The sequence below is a fragment of the Pecten maximus genome, chromosome 10 (assembly GCF_902652985.1).
Source record: "Pecten maximus chromosome 10, xPecMax1.1, whole genome shotgun sequence".
Taxonomy (NCBI): domain Eukaryota; kingdom Metazoa; phylum Mollusca; class Bivalvia; order Pectinida; family Pectinidae; genus Pecten; species Pecten maximus.
This window is the reverse complement of record NC_047024.1, coordinates 8,070,587-8,098,324: the sequence shown is the minus strand read 5'-3', so window position 1 is coordinate 8,098,324 and position 27,738 is coordinate 8,070,587. Positions and strand designations below refer to the sequence as shown.

At 39.0% G+C, this 27,738-nt stretch overlaps 1 protein-coding gene across 2 annotated transcripts in view; it reads left to right on the top strand.

The window, feature by feature from the left end:
• The first annotated feature begins 16,267 nt into the window (after positions 1-16,267).
• Positions 16,268-27,738, top strand: part of LOC117336770 (putative ammonium transporter 1) — a 55,311-nt gene continuing 43,840 nt past the window's right edge. The window contains exon 1 of one of the 2 annotated variants that reach the window (XM_033897407.1): positions 16,268-16,589. In XM_033897407.1, the coding sequence (XP_033753298.1) occupies positions 16,496-16,589 (94 nt within the window). In that variant the 5' untranslated portion in view covers positions 16,268-16,495. Of the gene's footprint in view, positions 16,590-26,735; positions 27,045-27,738 lie in introns of those variants that run through there. The other variant, XM_033897406.1, reaches the window with a different exon arrangement.

The window sequence follows — 27,738 nt, the reverse complement described above, 5'->3', positions numbered from 1 at the left end:
TAGTGAAAGAGGATTATCGCTTAGTATAATGAATATTGGCCAGAGTGATTTCAGTAATTTCAATAATCTTTATCATGAGGACACAGATAGCATATGATGGCCGTATAAAATGTAGAAAACCTTATGATCGATAGACGGCAATACGAAACGAGTCTGCATTTCTTAGATATGTATATTCACATGGAGCATACAACAAACAAAGCTCCATTGAGTAATAACTGATCCGTCGGAATACCAATATGTAATGCCAAATTAATATGCAAGATGAATGGTTTAATTGAGTCTCGTTGGACGTCGTTTTGAACGAAAAATGAAAATGATTAAAACTTCTGAGACCGCGTGTTATGCGATTTTAATTGATAACAAAACAAACAAAGGAGATAAATGCAACCATTCCAAAATCAAGTTATTGACAGTACCTTCAAGGACTTCTACAAAAACTACGAAACTACAAAGTCAGGCGTGTTCGATATGAAGTCAGACGTGTTCGATGTAAAGTCAGACGCGTTCGATACGAAGTCAGACGTATTCGATATGAAGTCAGTCGTGTTCGATATGAAGTCAGACGTGTTCGATGTTAAGTCAGACGTGTTCGATATGAAGTCAGGCGTGTTCGATATGAAGTCCGGCGTGGTCGATATGAAGTCAGGCGTGTTCGATATGAAGTCAGACGTGTTCGATATGAAGTCAGACGTGTTCGATATGAAGTCAGACGTGTTCGATATGAAGTCAGGCGTGTTCGATATGAAGTCAGATGTGTGCGATATGAAGTCAGGCGTGTTCGATATACCTAGAGTAAGTGTTAACCATCCAAATTCCTATTTTTAGCTCACCTGCCCGAAGGGCAAGTGAACTTATGCCGTGGCGCGGCGTCCGTCGTCCGTCAGTCCGGCCGTCCGTCCGGCGTCAACTTTTCCATTCAAGCAACTTCTTCTCAATAACCAAAAGGCCCAGAGACCTAATATTGGGCCTGTAGCATGCTAGGGTGAAGGGCTCCCAAGTTTGTTCAAATGAATGACCTTGACCTTCATTCAAGGTCAAAGGAGTCAAAAAGACTAAAATCTTTAAACAACTTCTTCTTAATAACCAAGAGTCCCATAGAGTTGATATTGGGTCTGCAGCATGCTGGGGTAAAGGGCTACCAAGTTTGTTCAAATGAATGACCTTGACTTTCATTCAAGGTCACAGGAGTCAAAAAGGCTAAAATCTTTAAACGACTTCTTCTCAATAACCAAGAGTCCCAGAGACCTAATATTTGGCCTGTAGCATGCTGGGGTAAAGTGCTCCCAAGTTTGTTCAAATGAATGACCTTGACCTCCTTCATTCAAGGTCACAGGAGTCAAAAAGGCTAAAATCTTTAAACAATTTCTTCTCAATAACCAAGAGTCCCAGATAGTGGATATTGGGTCTGTGGCATGCTGGGGTAAAAGGCTACCAAGTTTGTTCAAAAGAATGACCTTGACCTTCATTCAAGGTCACAGGAGTCAAAAAGGCTAAAATCTTTAAACGACTTCTTCTTAATAACCAACAGTCTCAGAGACCTAATATTTTGTCTGTAGCATGCTGGGGTAAAAGGCTACCAAGTTTGTTCAAATGAATGACCTTGACCTTCATTCAAGGTCACTGGAGTCAAAAAGTCTAACATTTTTAAACGACTTCTTCTCAATAACCAAGAGTCCCAGGGAGTTGATATTGGGTCTGTAGCATGCTGCGGTAAAGGGCTACCAAGTTTGTTCAATTGAATGACCTTGACCTTCATTCAAGGTCACAGGAGTCAAAAAGGCTAAAATCTTGAAACGACTTCTTCTCAATAACCAAGAGTCCCATGGAATTAATATTGGGTCTGTAGCATGCTGGGGTGAAGGGCTACCAAGTTTTTTCAAATGAATGACCCTGACTCACATTCAAGGTCACGTCGATCAAGTATGCTTAAATCTTTAAATGACTTTTAGTGAAAAGTCAAAGTGCAGAGAGACATTATATTGGTCCTGTAGCATGCTTTCAAATAACTGCAGGATCCATATATGAAAAGATCACTGCATTGCAGGTGAGCGATTTGGGTCCATTGGGCCCTTGGTGGGGATGTGACCTAATAAAGATTTCGTCTAGTTTTGTATGGCGGCGCCGTCGATGAAGTGGAAGACGCTTCCCCTCCGGAACGCATGGTCCTATTCTCCTGGTACTTTTTCAAGGGTCGACATGTAAATCTACTTAATTCTTGTTTCGCCCTCGTCTTGTTTGTTTTCGTTTCTGATCATATGTAATTATAAACGTTTGTGATTCATTTAAAGTGACCATGTGATTTGTATTCAAGACATCCCTCTAAATAATTTTAATAATATATTATTCTTTATTATTTTGATATAATTTGTATAGTTGGGTCAATTAACCTTATTTGTTAGTTTACTTCCGACTTGTTCATTCTATGTTATAATCACTATGATACTGTTGATACTGTATGATACGGTCTAATTCAGAGAATGGAAGTTTAAACCATAGACATAATAGTTTGGCACTGTATCATAAGCTGACTCATTTAAAGACATAAAGGAAACAGGGGACACGCCAACCTGTGTACAGTGTTGAACCAATGCTTTGTTACTTATTATCTCAAAGAAGATCATTTGTGAATTTGTCAGGTGATATAAGGGATATTTGATTTTTTTTAATCCGTCTCACAAGTCGATTTCTAACTAATGTTTTATCCATGTTCGGGCTGTTATACTGTATGGGCTAGCCACTAGTTTGCAGTTCCGTTCACAATAAAATATAATCATATATATGTAGGTGTTATTTAAATTATTTTTGAAATCTATTTTAGATTGGACTATGTTGTTGTAATCGTGCTACACTGATCTGACTACAGAGATCGCTATCAGAACAATTTTGCATTGATTTACATCCGGTGTTTGTGATAGCCAGTAGTTAGACACAGGTTCAATGTAATTCAACTGCAGAAATGTATCAAAAATTGAATATTTATAAAACTAGTCAAATTTTTGTGCTAATAAATATTCTTACTTTGATGATCAGAGTTTTAATATGCAATCGGGCGTATATTGATCCAACTAGTACAGTACTTAGCAGTTGATTTTGATTGCGTATCATTTGTTATCGACAAATATATACATGTACTGTACATAAACTACATCAATTAGGTAGATCCAGAATTTACTGAATGGTATTATCAAATAGAAGACAACTCAAACAAATTTGATGGCCAATGACTTCAACCACGCTAGCTAATGAAGTTGGGGAGGAAACTGGGAGCAGAAAATTCCCCCCCAAAATCATAGCAGATACTAACCAATACTATTTGATATCTTTTGAAATCAAATTTTAAGTCAAAGTTCAAAAAACATGTAGCAGCAATCTGTTGTGCAGGAGAAACTCAGCTACCTCATGGTCTGTGGTCGAAGTCTTGACGTTTCCTTAGTGAACCCTGCGAACATACAATTGAAAAAACCACAGCAGACCCAGATTTCCGCCTAAATTGGGAGGGTGGGAGGGCATTTGTATCTCACATGTTAGCAATGGCTCCAAATATCAGGAACTGCCAAGGGCGATAACTCTAATTGCAAGTATGGAAATAAACTACCAAACCAAGGGAGGTAACCGTACAGGATAAAACAAACTATATTGCTACCTAACAACAACTTACCAATGAAGAAATTAACAAGCAGTCTTCATTATGATAAATTAAATTATATTCTAGGAATAATTATCAAATAGAAGACAACTCAAACAAATAACAAACAAACATTACACATTTTATGTTGGGTTTATTTTTTGCTAACTGTTATGATTATGTGGCAAATGATGGCCAATGACGTCAACCACGCTAGCTAATGAAGTTGGGGAGGAAACTGGGAGCAGAAGGATCCCCCCCCCACACATCATAGCATATACTAACCAATACTATTTGATATCTTTTGAAAATCAAATTTTAAGTCAAAGTTCAAAAAACATGTAGCAGCAATCTGTTGTGCAGGAGAAACTCAGCCAAATGGCAACACAAGCAGAATGCGAGTGCTTGCCACCGCCACAACAGAGTGCGAGAGAAAAGCCTGGTTTGTTAAATTTTGATGTTTTAAACAATCAAAAATTTGGTGTTAAAAGGCGACCAATTTTCAAAAACAAAATATTCAGCAGCAACTGAATAGCAAGTAAACAAAGAACACCACAAAATCGGTGCAACCGTGACGCAAAAATCAAATTCAAAAATATATTCAGCAAAAACTGAAAACGATGGTGGGGGGCCCAAGTGCCCGGCTGAAAAAATGTACGCCAATGTACAAAAATACTGCATTCCAATTGCAGTATATCAAGATTAAGGAGCCGACCCAAACAAGATTATGGGCGATTTGGCATCCTCCAAGATTTCAGCAAATACATCACGCCAAAGTAAAAAAACAGTCACGTAAAAGCAAGACAATTAAATAAAAATCAGAAACAAATTTTAAGATACTTTATCAAATGACCAGGCAATGCTCTCACACATCTTAAAAGTTAACTGTTTGCTGAACAAAATAGCACCCAAAATTAGCACCATAACCATGGCCCCCTTTCCCCAAAAACAGGGGTCATACTAGTATTAGTGCCCAATAATGCCTGAAGACCCTGCTGTAGCCTGTATAGGAAAATATCGTTTCCCAAGTTACTTAGATGAACCCCATCCAAGAATAGACCCGTGTTCTCATCTGTAATCTCTGGGTATCTTATATACCCGCCCCCATTCCTAATTAGGTAAGAACTTATTTGACTGTTAATACGTACAGGTATCTTACGAACTGACTGATGTTGTAAACCCCCCCTCCACTGTAAACGCGGTAAAATTGCTGACCACACAATTCTCGTGTTTGGGAACATAGTTTGTAAGGTTTCCAGATCTGACAGCATTTTATACCTCAATGATCCTGAATTCACTTGACCCACATCATTGCCTCCACAATGGATGACTAAAATGTCTGGAGGATTCCCAATGGGGAGTAAAAGTTTAATATGACGGATAACACTGTTCCACCTTAAACCTCCTTTGGCATGCCATAAGATGGAGGCACCATAACGACCCAGGTCAAGGCATGATCCTTCCTTGGAGGCCCGTGCGTGACAGAAAGCTCTTCTTATAATGGATGAACCAACTATCCAAATTCTTTTGTGGTACTCTGTGAAGACTTAAACTTACAATAAGTTACTGCAATTGAGCCAATTTTTGATGATGAACAGAAAGCTACTCTGCATATGAAATTCTTTTCCTTGGTACAATGTTGGGAAAAAACCTGGTATTCTGACTACAATTGAATTCAAGTGATCTACAATAAGGATACAGTTGAAATTCGAATGTATTTTTTATATGCTCTCGACTCCCAACGACCCATTTCCTTAATTTTTTCATCAGAGAAACCCTTCAACGAAGCGACGGTAGCTGCGCCCGCCCTAAAGGAGTGAGACTTGTAACCACTTGAATGAATGCCAATTACATTCAAAGCCTTTTTCAAAACTGCTGAAAACTGATAGCGAGTCACCGGAACATTGTTACAGTGACAGAAAAACACCCCAGGGGCATGGCCATGGGAGGCTATAAAATTCTTAACTAACCTAAATGGGCAAACGGTTTCCTTGTTCTCCTGTAGTGTTATGACAACCCCAGATCCACACTGATCTGTTTTTGAATGAGGAAGCTTTAGCTGAACCAGGCGCTCTATTGTAGAAACTGAGACATTATGCGCCAATAACGCATGTCCATACTCCCCCTGCTTAGCTGCTACCAATTCCCCAACACGCAGAAATGCAAAAAATGCTACTGAAAAAAGGGCCGCAAACATATTTGCTTCATAAGGTGAAATACAAACATGAGGTAGAATGTTGATAATATTGGTGAGGAGCTCTGGAGTAATTGGTAGACGGGAATCACATCTAGCATCTAATCTTGCCATACCAAGAAGCATTGTTTTGATAATGAAAAATTGAGTCACATCGACAACTCCACTCATTTTACATTTGAAACTTATACCAGAAATATAAGCCTTTGCAGTAGATGGAGCAATACCTTGTGACGACAAATACGCGATAAACTCTATTACACTCTGTTGGGTTGGTGGCCAAGAACAGCTTGAGAGGTAAGTATTACAAAACTGTTCGAAACGAACTATTCCAGTCTCATACACCTGTCTAGAGTTTGATGAAATGGAAGCTCTCAGGAGCCGGTTAGTTTCGTGTTGGATATCAACTCTAGGAATGAAGCCGGAATTTCTGATGGTACCAGCTCTGCGAGAGGTGCCAATCCGCGGAAGCGGTCCCACTGCTGCCGAGAGATAGCATCAGCAATACAATTTAACTTCCCATCAATATGAACTGCCCTAAACTGAATATTGTACAACATACACCTCAGTATAAATGGGCGAATGAAACCCATGACTCTACACGATTTTGAAGTTTTCTTGTTCAAAATTGCCACTAGGCCTTCATTATCTGTATTCAAAATGATTTTTTTGTTTTCAAGTTCAGAGCCCCAAATAAAAATTGCCATGACAATAGGAATAAGTTCCAGAAAGGTGATGTCCCGAATGATTGGTGAACCTATCCATGCTTCAGGCCAGGGAAAAAATGCCCATTTACCATAAAAGAAGGCCCCCCCACCCCTTGTGCTGTCACCCCCTGCACTGTCAGTGAATAGCTGTAACTCTGAGTTGTTGACCCAATCTTTCTCAGGAAATCTACAATATCCATTAAAAAGCTCTAAAAAAAGTAAGCCAAGTATGGATATCATCCCTCAATGTTTGGGAAACTCGTATAAAGTGATGTGGCCTGTTAACTCCTGACATCGCATTGTAGAAACGCCGCATAAATGCACGGGCAGCTGGAATTGCCCTTACACAAAAATTCAGAGACCCAGTCAAGGCCTGAAGTTGTTTTAGTGTGACTTTTTTCTTAACAGCAACCTCATTCAGTAACCCAACTAGCAACACCAGCTTATCACTGGGAATTTTAATTTGCATATTTATGGAATCTATTTCCAAACCTAAAAATGTTAAAATAGGGGTTGGTAAAACAGTTTTTTCTATGGCAATAGGAACCCCCAAATCAGTACAGATCCTGTCAAAAGTGTTCATGAGATAGAAGCATTCAGAAGTACCTTCCTTACCAGCAAAGAAAAAATCATCTAAATAGTGATCTAGATCTGAACAGTGCTGTGAACTATCCAACTTTACCACCTCCCGAACAATCCATTCCAGAGCCGTTGAAAATTTCTCAAATAATGAACAGGATATTGCACAACCCATAGGTAAACATTTATCAACAAAAAATTGTTCCCCAAGTTTAAACCCCAACAATTCGAAGTCAGAAGGACTGATAGGTAATAAACGAAATGCAGACTTTATGTCCATTTTTCCCATCAAAGTGTTGGGTCCAAGACATTGAACTATATTAATTATGCGGTCAAAATTTGTATAAAGCACCCTACAAAGATTCTCATCAATGAACGTGTTAACACTGTTATCCTTCGGATATGAAAGATGGTGAATCAATCTCCATGACCTATCTTTCTTGGGTACCAAACCAATCGGAGAAAGTTTCAATGTGGACAAAGGGAGATAACCGAAAGGCCCCGCTACTCTACCTGCATCTACCTCTTTCTGTATCTTCTTGAGAACCTCATTTTCATTACCCTTAACCGAAAGTAAATTCCGACAGTTAGAATGTACACGTGGACCTCGATAATGTAATGAAAAACCAAAACGAAAACCAGACACTAGCTCATCCACTAAAATTCTGTCTGGATGTGACCGCAACAAATTGCTGAGAATGTCAGGTTTAATTGGTGTTCGCCCGAGATCCATTAAACTTGTTATAACCCCCGGCTGGAGGTTGACAACTACCTGCTTTGCTGGTGGAAGGATTGTTGCCTGACCTAGAAGAATAATTCATATTAGAATTATTTGTCTGTGCCCCCAGCTGATAACAGTTAATCTTCCTATGATTTCCTGAGCAATGTAAACAAATATGTTTGTAAAAACAAAAAGACCTGTTACACTTGCCATTATTAAAATCAAAACATTTCTTTATGCCCTGAACCATCCTGGGAGGTTTTGTTATGGCTGACGAAGTTGCGCCCCCAGAATGCATATAAAGGAGCCACAGCTCCTGGTCCACTGTATTCCAAGGAATAGCATGGTTTTGGGCCTTTTTTAAGCGGAACTGCTCATCATAACTCCTCCATCCAAGACCTCCAACCCTTTTTGCCCCTAACCTTACTGTATGCATGTACTTTAACATGCCAGATACCTCTCCTGGATGAACTGATGTGTATATTGACATGAACACGATGAACGCATCAGTCCACATATCCAAGTCGACTATTGTAGGGGTTTTATTCTTACTTTTTACAACAAATTCACCCCCAACCAAAGACAAGCGTTTCTCGTCATCTATCCGAGAAGGCTTTGCTAACATATGACCAAGGTCAATAAATTCCTTCCCCATGATTTTTTGTCTTATGGATTGTGAAATGTTACTGCCTAAATCATTATTTACACTGGCAACTTGATAATCTTTTGGGTCAAACTGACTAACACAGCTCGATATTGTAGACTGAGAGGGCTCCAGGGATGGATTAACAGTATTACATGCTACTGTACCTTCTGGCTGTGTTGCGGTAACAGGCTCTATTGCTGAATGAACTGCCTCAACCAGGCGAGGGGTAACTCTGGCAGATACTGCCTCCACGACCTCCTCCATCTGGGATGCTGAAAGAGGGCCTGCACTTGAATCGTGTCGCTCAGGCCCGATGACTCAGTCTGTGACTGCGCGTGACCTGATCCCACAGACTGCCTCCCTGTCCTAGCGTAGGGGCTGCTTGACTGCCTGGCTGAGCGCCTCTGGCCTCTTCCTCTCATACTTGATGATAATCTACAACTCAAAACCTTACATGAGAAAACAATTTCTTTTCACTTAAATGATTTTTCACAAAAAATCATCAAAATTAAGCAACTATCCCTACATTTAAATATGAAACAAACACAAAAATTGAGTCTATACATGTAATTTAAGAAAATTCAAAATTACATATAAACTTTAATAACGAACCACGTGCGTATATATATGCGAGATATTTCCGTATAACATACTACAATCCTTTGATCCAGATTGTAACCACAAAATTGATTATTTTTAATCCCTTATAAAGGTTGTTACAATGAGGTAATTAATTTACAGAGGTAACTAGCATGTCCTGAGAAGGGACGATGCACTCATGATCAATGGCTTTAAAACCGACATTGAAAATAATGGCGTACCATGCCGGTGAGGGGAGGGGGGGGGGGGGGGGGGGGGGGGGGGGATGCCCCACGTGTATAACCATTTAAAAAATACTCTGAAAAACGATACCGATTAAATTTTGAAAACAACAATACAAGATATGAAATGCTGACCAGTAGAGTGTAAGAAGGACACAATAAATCGCTTAATTGCGGCAAGAATACATAGCCAAACTAGCCGAATGATAAATCGGCGCCCGCATGGCTACCGTGGCCTATTTTCAGTTACACTTATCGGTAACACAATCTTTACATATCTGAGTCCGATTATACCATCGGAGGGCAAAATGCCCATACAAACCCTCAATCAATGAAAATGAATACAGCAGCGTTCAAGGTTGGTGGATGATAATGGTTGGTAGCTGTCCCGAAGGAAATTAATCGGACATTTGGATCTCACACGCTAGCAATGGCTACCAAATATCAGGAACTGCCAAGGGCGATAACTCCAATTGCAAATATGGAAATAAACTACCAAACAAAGGGAAGTAACCGTACAGGATAAATCAAACTATATTGCTACCTAACAACAATAACTTACCAATAAAGAAATTAACAAGCAGTCTTCATTATGATAAATTAAATTATATTCTAGGAATAATTTTTATTAAGTTGGCATGCTGACAAAGCACAACATCGTACCTGTATCGTACCTGTATAATTAGGATTTCTCTGACAGCCGAAAGTAAGAAAATAAATTTAAACACAGCCCTGATGTCATCCATTTATATTTGCATACTATACAAAGAATTTTTTTTTCACGTGTAACAGTCCAATAAGTTCACAAAAGAATGCACAGCTACAGGTAACGTATTGGTCGGCTACAGGTAACGTATTGGTCAGCTACATGTAAAGTATTGGTCGGCTACAGGTGACGTATTGAACAGCTACAGGTAACGTATTGGACAGATAAAAATAACCACTGGAATGACCACAAAATTATGCTAGACAACAAAGAAATAAAATAAATGTGAAAATATATATTAATTAAATGTCACATAGAATGTGAGAATCAATGCCTTAGCTCTTTCTAATTGTGATTAAAACCGGGAAACTACCCACTGATTATGGGGAATCTCTAATGTGGTGCTCCACTCTCTATATGTAAATTAGCCGCGGAGATGTTGTCATGCATGCATACGCAAACTGGTTTGTTTTGAAGAATGGTGTACTGGCAATCATCAGAAGCTCAAAGTCGATCAGACGTACTGGTTGCTGTCGCGAAGGAAAAGAGAGGGATCGGATAAAATCGGAACGTCATATGCGACTTCAATTTATTTATTCCAAATGCAACACAGCATATAGGATAACACAATATTCATATACATGTATACATATTGCAACTTGAATGACAAGATGGCGGAGGGTACAACACAAGCAATATACTTACGACACATAATAATGAATAACATAATGATTTTGAAAACTTGTAACTGATGCATAACAATTCAGCATTAACGTATTGCATGTCTATGACGTCATGACAGTATGACGACATAATTTAACTATTCAATATAAGTAACATACTTTCTAAATATACACAAGAACACTATATATGAAAACTGTGATCTTAATTTCCAAAACACATTTAATTTAATTACTTACGAGGAGAGTTTTTCCTTCTGCAGTGGCATGTAACAAAAAACAAAACACATGCAACATAAGTGTCAAATAAAGACATTTTCGTTTCAATATTAAGGGTGAAAACTTTCATTTTTCTTTTTAAATGATAATATGCTTTTCTTCCTTGGCAAGCCAAAGTATCTAATGCTGCAGTGAATCTACCGTTAAAGTTAAAAATCAGGCCAAGGTAACAAAACTTATCGACAATTTCTATTGGGTTTCCATTAAAAGTCCAGTTTTCAAAGGGTAGCATTATTTTTCTTTTCCTAAAAACAACAATTTTTGTTTTATCTCTGTTTATTTTTAAGTTCCATTTAAGAGTATAAGTCTGTAAACTATCAAGCATATTTTGGAGGTCGGTAACGTCCTCTGAAGACTGTATCGTCTGCGTACATTAACATAAAGAGGTTAATCAGCTGTAATGAGTAACTTTGGCAATTAGAGTTTATAAAATGACTTTCCATATCGTTTACAAAAAGAGAATAGAGCATTGGAGATAAAGTTTCTCCTTGCAATAATCCGACATGCAAATCGAACATGGCGGATAATTTACCATTAAATTTAACACAGGAACGTACATTATCGTAAATTGATTTAATTACATTCAGTAATCGCCCCCTAATACCATTTCTCCAAAGTTTATACCATAATTTTTTATGATTAACAATATCGAAAGCCTTACTGTAATCAATAAAAACACAATACAGTCTCTTGTTCTGTTCTATTGAATTAATTATTAAACTTTGTAATGCAAAAATAGCGTCTCTAGTACCAAAACCGGGCTTAAAACCAAACTGAGCATCTGAAACAACATCTTACAGAGTCAATGTGAGTTTGTTAGACAAAAATGAAAGATACGTTAAATGGGAAAAGCCACCGTGAATTGGCAGAGAAAGTTATCGGCATTTGATAAAGAGTCTTTGAAAACACGGCTATAGCTATTGATATGTTTCCATATGAAGGACTGTACGTTTGATGAAAATTTCATTTTTTTGACAACTCGTTCATTAGAAAAAGTATCGAAGTCAGTTTGGATACGTATCTTATCCAGATATTGGCGGACAACATTCACAGCTGTCTTTGTTGATTTCCTTATGCTGTCAGCAACAGACTCGTTAAAGACATACTTAATATCAGCATCTGACAACTCAGTCTGTCATCTGACATCTTAGAAACGAAAGTTACAGTAAAGTGCCTTCGAACGAGACTTAAACGGTGTGTTCGTCTAGACTTGCACTCACCCCAAGTTAATATCAGGTTTTTTTTTGCCATCTTCTTCAATTCAGTGTCAATTTTTACAGACCGACACGTGATTAACTCCTGACTAATCAGAGGAGAATAAACACATCCAAAAAATCACGATACCATATACAACACTTTAACGACAATACGACCATGTGCTGAATTACCTGATAGTTGTCGATGTATCTCAAATTATATCAAACTTGATCTTGTAAGATGATAGTAGCTCTGGTTACAACTATTTTGTTCCTTTTCAAAATCTAAACATTTATTTCTTATGGTTAATAACCGAATTATACACTGCTCCTTCGATTTGGCACAACACTGACAAAAATAGGAATAAATATCAGTAAACATTAATGCGATCCAGTCGGAAACCATCGCCAATAAAACAAGAAACGTTTTGTGTAAGTGTATTTTCTAAAATGAGTATCTACGATACGGTGGACAAAGATTAATATTGCGTCTTCAAAAATTCTTTTCTAAATTCCTCCAACATGAGCACGTGCCTAATGTATGAAAACAATGCATAATAATACCCAAATGTATAAGCGGTAACAAGTCTCGTGGTGATCCTGCAAGTTACAGACCAGTAACACTGTTGTACATATGTACGTACAAACTATCTGAAACAGTGGTCTGCAATAGAATTCATGACAGCTTAAAAACTTCAGTTATACCGTTTCCGAAGGACCAACAAAATGGATTCCGCAAGTCCCTTGGATGTACGACTGCCAATTTTTCTTTGCAAGAAAATACTTGTTACAACCTTGAGTTAGAAAATAAAGTGTTCATCGCCTTCTTGGATATTAAAAAGGCGCGACATCGTCTAAAACACGGGCCTTTTGCGTAAACTCTGCAATTTCGGCATCAGAGGTCATCTTCTATACAATATTCGCGACACATATAATGATATGTCGAGCGCCGTGACGTGGCATGGTATGACGTCACAATGGTTTCCCGTCGAATCCGGATTAGGACAAGGTGGTGTTTTATCAACATTTCTGTATCAAACGTTTATTGACAACCTACTCGTTTGCTTGGGAAAGTAAAGTTAACTCTTGGAATCCAACATTGGCAGCTGACATTACCCTCGTCGACACTTCTCCGCGTTCGGTACAAGACCTGTTGAACATTTGCCGGGAATACAGCGTAAAGTGGAAGTTTGAGTTTAATGAGTCGAAGTGTAAAATTTTGGTAATCGGTAACTACATTCCGAGGAATCCGAATGAAACATGGACTCTAGTCCCACATATCCTTGAGAGCTCCCGTTCCCAAACCCACCTGGGTACACATATTTCGTCCAAATTGACTAACACCGAACAAGTCATTAACGCATGTGAGAAAGGTAGAAGCACCTTGCATTCTATGATCTGTATAGTTCCTTCTTCATCTGCAATTAGTCCCATCGTAAAGCAAGTCTTCACATAAGAGTGGTCGTATCGTCTGTTCGTTATGGGTCGAACATTGGGTTCATCTTACTGTTAATGACATTTCATGGATTGCAAGTTTTCAACACTACGTCATTCAAAGCAGACTTGGTTTACCACGCCTTACAAGGTCAGATATCGCCGAGTTCCTGCTTGGCCTCTTCAGAATCTCAGCAGAAATCGATCAGTGAAAATTGCTGTTTTTTTTTCCAAAAAAAAAAACATGATTGAAATGGGACAATCTTATTTGCCGAAGCAGATTTTTACTATAGGTATGTATTCATATATTGCAGTGCTAGATAGAAATTCTACAATTAATCATGCTACAGGATACTTCCCAGACATAGTAAAAGTACTCCGGAGGTACAATCGTGTTTCTTACTTGGAGACATATATACGGTCATATGCATTTCCGTCCAGGCTTCAATGGGGAAAAATCAAGACTTCTCATATATTCCGTACATACTGTGGCTTGCTGTGGAATCTCCACCAGTCATTCAAACCACATACTCCCTATGTTTCATGTTGGTACTACCAAAATATGTTGTCGGTAATCTGTTTCCACACTGCTCACAGAATTTCGACATCGCTGCAGTTTATCTCTGTGCCGTGTGTACAAACAACATTCTAAGACAGAACGTTACGAACGATATTTCTACCGAGTTTGGCCCCAATGTTCGTCTGTCAATTGAGATCATGGATACTATCTCCTTTACTCTCAGCTTATTAGGAGCGATCCCAGGAATCCCCTTTACAGGTGACGTGGTCCAAAGACAATTCCTGATTGCTCGATTTGTTGTACCCGGTATGCGTTGCTATTTGTAATGCAGTGACTGTCAATCACATTGACTAATTCATGTGGCGGGGAAAATATGTCGTCGTCGTCGTAAAAAAAAAAAAAGGAAGACAAAAATAATTAATGATTTCGAAAATCCTGGATCCGCGCCTGATCCCGAATGATTGCAAATTGTAGTTGTTATATTTTCCAGTTCGTGACCGAGATATACGCGATGATATACACACTATATCCATTCATAGGCAATCCTGTTTATAATATACATTTCATAGCTCTGCATATAATTAATATGACATGTGCAGATCAACAGATTGTGTTTATCTTCATATTATCAGTTCAGCTGAATTAAAATGCAAATTTTAAAATAAATAAATAGATGAATAAATAACAAGGCGAATGATAGATACATATGTTTGTATGTTTGTCAGAGTCCCACAAGATACGATCTAGTAACGCTATGATAATCTTATTATACATGGCGTAATATCCTAGAAAAAACATGTTCTATTTCGAGAAAATATCTTGATATGTATACAAATCCTGGTGATGTATAATCTACATTAACGTTCCCCATGGTGTGACATACTGGTGTAGTAATAGCAGTAAGGCACCCTGTGTATATTTTTGTGTGATGAAGTTAAAACGAGTTACAAACTACAGAATTGTGGTTTCATCATAATGTCGGTCATGACATAAACTTTTTAAAATGGTTCCTGAAGGATGAAAATATACCTGATTTTCTAACCGATCGTGTAAACATGTCCGTGCTGATTCCATCTTAAATAACTTATTCCAATATGAGGATTTTGTGATAGAATCGCAAGCTTAAGTTAAAACGAACGAAACAATGATTCATAAATGATTTGAATTAACTCTTTACATGTTGAATTAATTTAGAATTATTTTGTTGGTTTCGTAAATATAAACACACAAATCTGTTGTAATTTAATACACTTCTAGACAGCTTTATTTATTCATATCTACGAATGTAACTGAATATTTCTACTTCCGGGTTGATGGACCATGGGAAAGTGTCACGGTCACATTGCCTGTCACAAAATAAACGAGGGCATCATTCATTTAATTTCCATTGTAATTAGAAATATCAAGTCCAAATGTTCTGATATTTTCATTTTTTTTTTTTTTTGTACTTTTTCACGTTCTTTAATCCAATTCTGTTAGGCGCGTATTTCCCACTTCGTTTTGGTTTCTGTATTAACACAGAGGCCACTCTTCTAATTTTTTTAACTCGCCCTCCTATAAAGTTCATCAAATCTTCCTGTTTCTTCCTTTCCCACATTTCCCATTTTCTGGGTAATCCATCCCATTTCTCCCTCAGATATATCCGAAAGCATGTCCGACTTCAAAGTTAAGTCCCTTCTCCAGATTCAAAGCATCACTTAATATCCCATCTGTATCTACAGAAGAGTCTTTGAATTGGGATGGATTAATGAACATTGCTGCACCACTGTCTGAAGACATTTTTGAAAATGAACCCACTGCATAGTTTGACCTTGACCTCACCTGTCCAATAATTTGACGATGTACTTGATATGCATGTATAGGTAAGATATATATAGAAGCATGTATGACCTTCACCTCACCTGTCCAATAAGTTGAAAATAGTCCTGATATGCATGACTGCACTTATCTGGCTACATGCATGTATAGGTGAGATATATATAGAAGCATGTATGACCTTCACCTCACCTGTCAAATAACTTCTCAATAGAATGGACATACATGACTGCACTTACCTGATTACTGGTATTAGATGTGAGGGGGCCAAATGGGGTTGCTATGTTTTAAGATAGATATTAACCTCAAACCATTCTCACACTTTAAGTATGAGAAACAAATCTCGGCTCTACAGGCCTCGATTTGTCCTCACACTTATTGGACAGTTTTCGGTTAATATCCATACGTAATGCTTGGGTTCTTAACATAAACATTTACCTGACAGAGCCTCCCGGGTAGTCGTACCGACAACTGTATGGGGTATAATGAGATAACTCCAGTGAGTCGTGTCTGTGTTTACAACACTCTGAAAACTGTCACATTTCGGGAGACACAACTCGACATCAGCAATGGCGGATCTCAACGCTACTATGGAGGCGATGGCGTCACTGTCGGCAAACATCGACAGTTTTTTTCTCCTCCTGATGGGCATGCTAGTTTTCTGTGAGTATCCCACTTTTTGTATGTTTTATTTTGTAATGTAAAGTCTAATTTACATTGTACTACTGTGGCGCAAAATTTTAAATTAGCACCGTGAGTTGATTGGAAGGCGGTTTCATTGCACTGAACTAAAGCTAAATTTTAAATGATGAATTTCAAATAGAAAAAAAGTGACAAAGTTATACTCTGGAACCAAAGTGCATTTTTCAGCGCTATAATTGGAATGGAATTATACGTTCATTTGGATTACCTCTGAGTGGTAAAGGGTAAACTGATTTTGACTTACTTATATTTTACTGAAAAAGACGAATCATTCATTTAAAACCGAGACAAATATCACCGTAGATATGTCCTCTTTTACGCGGCTTTGGCAAAAACACTAATTTAAATCTTTACTATATATATACACGTAACATATATCTTTTGAAAATACTTCATTTACAAAGAAGAATGCTTTCAATGATGCCGTGATATTGACAATCCCGTGTCAGCTGCTGGGATGTTTGTTTTATAATCTATTCTCGCTTCTGAGTACATTGTTCTTTAAAGGTTACAAACGTCTTATAATTGGTAAAATATTATTTGTGTAATATAGCTGTAATGATTAACGGTCAAACTACTGTTTCGATTAAGTAAAACGCGTCAAAAATGACGTCATTAAGCTTGTCCTTGTATTTAAGGTTACTTTAACTGTAAGACAAATCAATGAATACGCATGACAGTTAAAACTGTACAAACAATTGCCCTGACAACCCTTCATGTTATGGTAACGCCTAGACTGGCCACCAACCCCTAAGTTTTTTTGTTAGAACTGCTCCACTATTCTAAAGACAGGGAGCCAGTCTAGGTAACGCCGCGTGCGTGGATACTTCTCCTGTCGTTGTATTGTTTTGGGACCTCGACTGTTAGGTGACAATGTATTGTGTGATCTATTGTAATCAGAAAGTCCCTGATGTTTAAGACTTGTACTGAATGACAATGGCCTCAACTATCCGTGTTGTCGCAGGTGACCACACAATGACGTTACATAAGGCCGAGTTTTTTTCTACAGGTATGAATTGGTATCACATACCTGTATCACATTGTCCCCCGGGACAGTCCGCGGAATGGGGCGATTATAGCAATCACTGTAAAAAAACCCACCACCTACAGTTGTGACATAACATTATACTTCAACTAACATTCGTCTTATTGTTTAGCTGTAGTTGCTACACATGTACCAATCAAATAAATTCGTGTTCCTGTACTAAACTAATTACGCATGCGTACAGATGATGTTGACACGAACCTTTTTCTTATCCAGCTAACAGGTACAATGCCTGTTGGTACCTCAAATCATGTAAAACTTTAAAATGAAATTTAAAGTTGATCAGTCCTCACATCCTTCGTCTTTGGAATTAGTTGTGCGTTGATCTGTCATTTATCGGTTTGTGAACTGAAGCGTGCATGGACTACACGTGACGGAAAAAACCCAATATCTGAAACATGGTTTGATTTTTTGTTTTTGTTTAACGTCCTATTAACAGCCAGGGTCATTTAAGGACGTGCCAGGTTTTGGAGGTGGAGGAAAGTCGGAGTACCCGGAGAAAAACCAACGGCCTACGGTCAGTACCTGGCGACCGTCCCACGTAGGTTTCGAACTCTCAACCCAGAGGTGGAGGGCTAGTGATAAAGTGTCGGGACACCTTAACCACTCGGCCACCGCGGCCCTCTGAAACATGGAGAACATCTGTACACCTAAATACCTGTAATTTACTGAACACTATACACCTACGTATGTATAGAGGGAAATGCACATTATATAATGTCTTCCATCATTACGTAAAGAATATCTGACAAATTAAAACTGTATTTGACAACTACAACACACAGGCAACCTCGTTCGACAGACTGGAGTGTATTCGTGTATGCGTACTGTTATAATTGACAAATCGGAGTTACATATCAGACAACCACGTGTGTACTGTTACATATCAGACAACCACGTGTGTACCCCTATTACATTTCAGACAACCACGTGTGTACCCCTGTAACATATCAGACAACCACGTGTGTACCCCTATTACATTTCAGACAACCACGTGTGTACCCCTGTAACATATCAGACAACCACGTGTGTACCCATGTTACATATCAGACAACAACGTGTGTACTCCTGTTACATATCAGACAACCACATGTGTACTGTTACATATCAGACAACCACGTGTGTACTGTTACATATCAGACAACCACGTGTGTACCCCTATTACATTTCAGACAACCACGTGTGTACCCCTGTAACATATCAGACAACCACGTGTGTACCCATGTTACATATCAGACAACCACGTGTGTACTGTTACATATCAGACAACCACGTGTGTACTGTTACATATCAGACAACCACATGTGTACTGTTACATATCATACAACCACGTGTGTAGCCCTGTTACATACCAGACAACCACGTGTGTACTGTTACATATCAGACAACCACGTGTGTACTGTTACATATCAGACAACCACATGTGTACTGGTACATATCAGACAACCACGTGTGTACTCCTGTTACATATCAGACAACCACGTGTGTACTCCTGTTACATATCAGACAACCACGTGTGTACTCCTGTTACATATCAGACAACCACGTGTGTACTGTTACATATCAGACAACCACGTGTGTACTGTTACATATCATACAACCACGTGTGTACTCCTGTTACATATCAGACAACCACGTGTGTACTCCTGTTACATACCAGACAACCACGTGTGTACCCCTGTTACATATCAGACAACCACGTGTGTACCCATGTTACATATCAGACAACCACGTGTGTACTCCTGTTACATATCATACAACCACGTGTGAACGGTTACATATCAGACAACCACGTGTGTACTCCTGTTACATATCATACAACCACGTGTGTACTCCTGTTACATATCAGACAACCACGTGTGTACTCCTGTTACATACCAGACAACCACGTGTGTACTCCTGTTACATAACAGACAACCACGTGTGTACTCCTGTTACATATCAGACAACCACGTGTGTACTCCTGTTACATATCAGACAACCACGTGTGTACTGTTACATATCAGACAACCACGTGTGTACTGTAACATATCAGAAAACCACATGTGTACTGTTATATATCAGACAACCACGTGTGTACTGTTACATTTCAGACAACCACGTGTGTACTCCTGTTACATATCAGACAACCACGTGTGTACTCCTGTTACATATCAGACAACCACGTGTGTACTCCTGTTACATATCAGACAACCACGTGTATACTGTTACATATCAGACAACCACGTGTGTACTCCTGTTACATATCAGACAACCACGTGTGTACTCCTGCTACATATCAGACAACCACGTGTGTACTCCTGTTACATATCAGACAACCACGTGTGTACCCCTGTTACATATCATACCACCACGTGTGTAGTCCTGTTACATATCAGACAACCACGTGTGTACTGTTACATATCAGACAACCACGTGTGTACTCCGGTTACATATCAGACAACCACGTGTGTACTCCTGTTACATATCAGACAACCACGTGTATACTGTTACATATCAGACAACCACGTGTGTACTCCTGTTACATACCAGACAACCAGGTGTATTATTGTGTACCCATGTTACATATCAGACAACCACATGTGTACTCCTGTTACATACCAGACAACCACGTGTGTACTGTTACATATCAGACAACCACGTGTATTGTAATATGACTTGAGTGTTTGCTTTATTCTCATTGGCCCACTTCATGTTTTCCTCTCCAGCACCTGTTTGTGAGTAGACCTGTTCGTGCTAAAAATAACTCGACTGGGAAATTCCCTTCACATTGCCGACCGGTGCGTGCTATTTTTAGCACGAACAGGTCTGCAATCTTTGCTTCCCTGTTGTCCAATCGCGCAACGCGTTAGTTTTGACAACAGCCAATCAGAATGCTTGATACAAGCGATCGTTTGGAACCACTTTGTTTACAATATGGCAGACGGTCAACCCACAGAACGCTTTGCTACAATAAACGAAGAAGAACTTAATGATCTATTGAAGAAAAACGATGCAAAGAACACACGCAAGAACACTGCTGTCGCTGCGAAATTATTTAGGCAATATTTGGGTGCCAAAGGTCAGTCAACGGACTTCGAACATTATAGTAAATTAATAATTAATTGTTATTCATTTGTTTTATTTGGTCATATTACAAAGCAGTTATTGCATTTTGTTTTCGGTGTACACCTCAACAAAATGCAATAATTGTATACTGTTACATATCATACAACCACGTGTGTACTGTTACATATCAGACAACCACGCGTGTACTGTTACATATCAGACAACCACGTGTGTACTCCTGTTACATATCAGACAACCACGTGTGTACCTGTAACGCAGTTGCGTTCCGCTCGCATTTTTGGACTCATTCCGGAAAATTGTAACATCCGGTTACGTAAGATACCCGTGCTGCTGTGGGGTCAATCACTTTTCGTCCAGGTGTCAGCAGGGTAAGTGGTGTTGACTTTTAATCTGTGAAATTAATTAGATAACCGTCGCCCATCCTTTCCTAAATTTCATATTAATTTGTCTGCTGGATATTATTTGCCACTATCGTACATGTATTTTCATTTTCACGTGTAGTATTTTGATGTATTTTCGATGTATAGAACTTCGTTTAATTTGAGTCTCGTGTGCCGGTGTCATGTCGGAAGTCAGGTTGTTGCTTGAAGGAATTATTCCATTTTGAGAGCACTCGCGGAGTGGCTAGTGAATATTTCCGCCTCTCGGGCTGTTTCTATACCGGTTAAGCGAGGGATGGTTGTTGGTAACCTCGTAAGTAGATACGAGAGAAAAGACGGGTGGTTAGCAAATGTTGTATTCTGACCGGACATGCCACGTGCTTGAGACTCGGGGTAAACTACATTTATTTCATTTATATGGTTAGTTGTGATCAAAAGATGGTTGGCAAATGTTTTAGGCTAGACGTATATAATTGTGAATTCCTCACTGTGCATCACGGGTATTATATTGGTACTTTGTTATTTTTACACATGTAAATAAATTGTTGAACTTTATATGACGAGTCTATTTTCTTTCTCACCAGTTTACTAAATATTGTCTTACTTGAAAATTCATTTGTATTTGGAATCTGCAAGCGAAAGCGGCAGTCGAACCCTGGGCAAAAACTTGGTAGCAGTCCGACACACGTGGCACCCCTGCGGTACACGTGCTGTGCGTTACATACCCCTGTTACATATCAGACAACCACGTGTGTACTGTTACATATCATACAACCACGTGTGTACTGTTACATATCATACAACCACGTGTGTACGGTTACATAGCATACAACCACGTGTGTACTGTTACATATCAGACAACCACGTGTGTACCCCTGTTACATATCAGACAACCACGTGTGTACTCCTGTTACATATCAGACAACCACGTGTGTACAATTTTCACCACTGACGACAAATTTTGAAATTAATGAAACAAAAACGCCAAAAAACAAATTTTGGTGATTTTTAAGTGTTTCTTCCTTTAGAGACATGGACTGATACTGGTGTTAACGGTCCTTACTGTAGTGGACATTTGACGTGCTCTTAAATCCTATAGTGTTGGATACGCCTTCAACAAAACGCCATAAAGTGTAAAATTGTATTTATTTTACAATAATTGCGAAACACTTAAGCCTGTTATCCATTGAATTCGCCCGTATAATATTTTTGCATATATGACACTTGTGCGAGTTTTGTGATAAAATGTATCTTTAATTTGTTTTCATTTCATATGAGATTATATCAAAGTACTTCTCTGTCCCACCTACTTATCCGTCCCGCCTACTTCTCTGTCCCACCTACTTATCCGTCCCGCCTACTTCTCTGTCCCACCTACTTCTCTGTCCCACCTACTTATCCGTCCCGCCTACTTCTCTGTCCCACCTACTTATCCGTCCCGCCTACTTCTCTGTCCCGGCCTACTTCTCTGTCCCACCTACTTCTCTGTCCCACCTACTTATCCGTCCCGCCTACTTCTCTGTCCCACCTACTTATCCGTCCCACCTACTTATCCGTCCCGCCTACTTCTCTGTCCCACCTACTTATCCGTCCCGCCTACTTCTCTGTCCCACCTACTTCTCTGTCCCACCTACTTATCCGTCCCGCCTACTTCTCTGTCCCACCTACTTATCCGTCCCCCCCTACTTCTCTGTCCCACCTACTTCTCTGTCCCACCTACTTATCCGTCCCGCTTACTTCTCTGTCCCACCTACTTCTCTGTCCCACCTACTTATCCGTCCCGCCTACTTCTCTGTCCCGGCCTACTTCTCTGTCCCACCTACTTATCCGTCCCGCCTACTTCTCTGTCCCACCTACTTCTCTGTCCCACCTACTTATCCGTCCCGCCTTCTTCCCTGTCCCACCTACTTCTCTGTCCCTTCTACTTATCCGTCCCGCCTACTTCTCTGTCCCACCTACTTCTCTGTCCCACCTACTTATCCGTCCCGCCTACTTCTCTGTCCCACCTACTTCTCTGTCCCACCTACTTATCCGTCCCGCCTACTTCTCTGTCCCGGCCTACTTCTCTGTCCCACCTACTTCTCTGTCCCACCTACTTATCCGTCCCGCCTACTTCTCTGTCCCACCTACTTCTCTGTCCCGGCCTACTTCTCTGTCCCACCTACTTCTCTGTCCCACCTACTTATCCGTCCCGCCTACTTCTCTGTCCCGGCCTACTTCTCTGTCCCACCTACTTCTCTGTCCCACCTACTTATCCGTCCCGCCTACTTCTCTGTCCCACCTACTTCTCTGTCCCACCTACTTATCCGTCCCGCCTACTTCTCTGTCCCACCTACTTATCCGTCCCCCCTACTTCTCTGTCCCACCTACTTCTCTGTCCCACCTACTTATCCGTCCCGCTTACTTCTCTGTCCCACCTACTTCTCTGTCCCACCTACTTATCCGTCCCGCCTACTTCTCTGTCCCGGCCTACTTCTCTGTCCCACCTACTTATCCGTCCCGCCTACTTCTCTGTCCCACCTACTTCTCTGTCCCACCTACTTATCCGTCCCGCCTTCTTCCCTGTCCCACCTACTTCTCTGTCCCTTCTACTTATCCGTCCCGCCTACTTCTCTGTCCCACCTACTTCTCTGTCCCACCTACTTATCCGTCCCGCCTACTTCTCTGTCCCACCTACTTCTCTGTCCCACCTACTTATCCGTCCCGCCTACTTCTCTGTCCCGGCCTACTTCTCTGTCCCACCTACTTCTCTGTCCCACCTACTTATCCGTCCCGCCTACTTCTCTGTCCCACCTACTTCTCTGTCCCACCTACTTCTCTGTCCCACCTACTTCTCTGTCCCACATACTTCTCTGTCCCACCTACTTATCCGTCCCACCTACTTCTCTGTCCCGCCTACTTCTCTGTCCCACCTACTTATCCGTCCCGCCTACTTCTCTGTCCCACCTACTTATCCGTCCCGCCTACTTCTCTGTCCCACCTACTTATCCGTCCCGCCTACTTCTCTGTCCCGGCCTACTCTGTTCCGTCAACTGTTCTGCCCGCCTTTTCCAGTTCCGCCTACTTTTCTGCCCGCCTACTTTTCTTACGGTGCTAGTACTTTTTTCTTCATCACAAGCGTCGGAACACGTCCTATATATGACGGATTATTGATGACATAATGAATTTGTCAAGGACAACTTCGTCGACATGGCAAAATTGAGGAGAGTAAACTATTGAGAAATACATCCAGGAGCTTTCAATACCGTCTTGACCGAAGAGAAATGTCTGGTGATTCCAGAATCTGGCTGGTTATATGATACAGTACAATAAACATGCAGTCTTGATTGGCTACGTATGAGGTGTTGTGTACTTCCTGTATAATACAATTTCATATTCTAAACATTTATTAAAACTGCTTTCAGACTTCATGCACTATTTGCAGCGTATCTTGCAGGCAAATTCATTTCAGTGTTTTTACATGTAAATATAGCATGCTCCTATATAACGCACCTGTTCCGAATGGTTTGTATAGCAGAATAACTCCATACATAGTGTAGCTAATAACTTAATCACTCACCGAGTGATTTCGTCGTCGCGTTTTCGCTATAAAAGTCAGGGCAGGATTGCGAGGTTCTGATCTAGTCCTAGCTGTCGACTGTATATTCGTATTTCATCCATGGCATTGATAATGATTAAAACATATTGATACAATTGATTACAGTTCACTATCAAAGACAATATAATTATTGAAACATGATTAACTAATAATGGATTACAGTGCATTATCTTATAACAGTAATAATCAAAACATATTTAAAAAACAAAACATAAATGTATATCTAAAATGAAACAGACTTTTTCTTCACTGTTTTATATTTCATTATTGCATTATTTTTTATTTTGAAAATCTAACACTTTAAATTAATGAAAGATATTCTCGCAAGGATTGTGACAATTGGATGCTAAAAAACGGTAACAACAACAATGAGAATATAGTTCAGGTAAAGTATTTGTTGCATATTTGAGAAGATTGCGTATTTTGAATCTGATACGGAATGCTTTCATTATCAGATATGTGTTATTCGCCGTCGGCTCCAATGCGAATCAAAGGTGGCTTATATTTAATTATCTGTGCCTTCAAACCAAGTTACAGGTACCTACCAAACAGGACCACTCTGCGAATGTTTGTGTAATTAACAAAACGTCCTAACAAATATATTGTATATAACTTGTCAAGATAAATAAATGCAAAACAAATCTAAGGCCACGAAATTAACCAAATACAAATTAAATGTAAAAATAGCCTTTGGGTATTTAAGTAGTGTATGTACAATAGAGTTGTTTCCCTTGGGGATATTGTGAGCCGTGTTTTATGTAACAGGACAATCAAATCCGAAAATTGTTTAAACAGGATTTAGAGTGTCGTTTGATGTATTGTCTCGGAGAGGCTACGTACGAATGGGTCTCATGTCTGGTATCTGCGCAGAATTAGAAGTATTAAATTAAAAATATAACATATATAGTTCCGGTCTCCCCCAAGTTAATTATCATCAGGGCTGCATTGCGAGAATCTAATGTAAAGAGATGGATGTGTTCTTTTCCGGGGAAATCCAGACATTTTCAATTTTTATGGCACATGAATAAGTAAAGTCATACTTAAATACACGTAATTTTTTTCCTTTCAAATATTTTAACTGATCGTGAGACCGGTACCTCAATGACTTTTAGACATCAAGTGTTTTTTTCAAACTAATGTATTTAATGATCTGTTAATTGTAAATGATTCTAAGTGGTGTTTTATAATGAAAATAAAAGCCTTGAACCATTTATTATCTTGGTCTGTTTTTTAACAGTTTGACAGATACAGTCTTTCCTTAGTTTGCCACCATTTCATCCTATGTAGGAATAATAACTTCTTGTTCTGAATCTTCAGAGAGTCATAAAATAACTTATCATAAAAAAGTTGTGTGTATTCCACCGGAAGCTGAAGAAGTGAACAAGCTCTTTTCCAGGGAAATCCAGACTTTACCCCCGTTTTATGACATTCATAGTGATGACGACATCAGTGTATCCAATAAGATATTTTACTGATTGTGAGACCGGTACCTTACATGTAACTAGCGTTACTCGCCTAACAACAAATAATACGTGATAGATAAACTGTTTCTCTCAAACTATGGTACCGACGAGCATAAACACTGTGATTATCATTTAATATGAATGACATCATTTAAGTAACTGTAATGCATTGTGCTATTATTTAATGATATACCATGTAATGTGTTCTTCTATATAAAGATATATATATTGTTGATTGATATAATGGTATGATTGTCCATCACTATCTGTACTATTGTATTATTGTATATGTCTACTCTACAATGTGTCTTGTAACACAAGGGAATAAAAGAATCTGAGAGTTGTAGTACACTCAGGTATTGATTGGACTAAAAGATCACGAGACCGGCCATGACGGCTCCTGTACCTGTGGATTTACTGTAAAACATCCTGTGATACGCATGAGCTAGGATTGCACTTTGTGAAGTCTAGCAGCGCGCGCGCGCACCTGTACCTTTTAATGGTTATGACGTGTTGAATTAATGTCCAACCACGCGAGTGAAATGTATTTATTATTAAAACGGACGTTCGCGCATGCACCTCTGTAGGTATTACCTCTGTAACAGTTAACCTGTGTATTTGTGTGTAGTTAGAATGATTGTGTGATTGCTATAGGTCGAGTGATACAGTCTTAACGTGACGACCACCACCTTCCTCAGGATAAGGGAGGACGTTATACTCGGTAATCACCACGAACTGTCAATAGAATGGCGATCAACTCCTCGGATGTGTCATCTTTAACAATTTTACAGACTCAAATTGAACAATTTAAAACCAACGTCGATATATTTTTTCTTTGTGTCATGGGAATGTGTGTTATATGTAAGTATATATTAATTCTTTCTAAAAATCAAAAACAGAACATTTGTTTAATACATGTTATATAATGTACCAATTAATACACAAATCAAAAACAGAACATTATGTTTGATACATATTATCAGAGACTTGTATATCACATGTGATATACAAGTTTCTGATATTATATAATGTACCAATTAATACACAAATCAAAAACAGAACATTATGTTTAATACATAATGTACAATATAACAATTAATACAAAAATCAAAAACAGAACATTTGTTTAATACATATTAATATATACAATGTACCAATTAATACACGAATAAAAAACAGAACATTATGTTTAATACATGATATACCATGTAACAATTAGTACACAAATTCTTTTATTCGTGTCGAATTACATGAAACGTCATATAGATCAAAATATTATGTGGCCGTCTCTGATCACAGGCAGAGTATTCATCGGAAGAGACTAACTTTGACTTTTAAAACATCTAAAATGTACCCATGAGTAGTTTTTCATTTTTGGATTACTTCCTGCTTAAGTTTTACACTCACATGTAGGTATTTTGATCAATTGGTTGAAAAACAATAACTTAATATATTAAATCTGGTACTACTTGTTTTGTTATTTAAACTGTTTTGTGATAGTCAACGTGCTAATTGAGGAATGGGAGAAAATGTCACTACTGTAATTTTGAAGTCT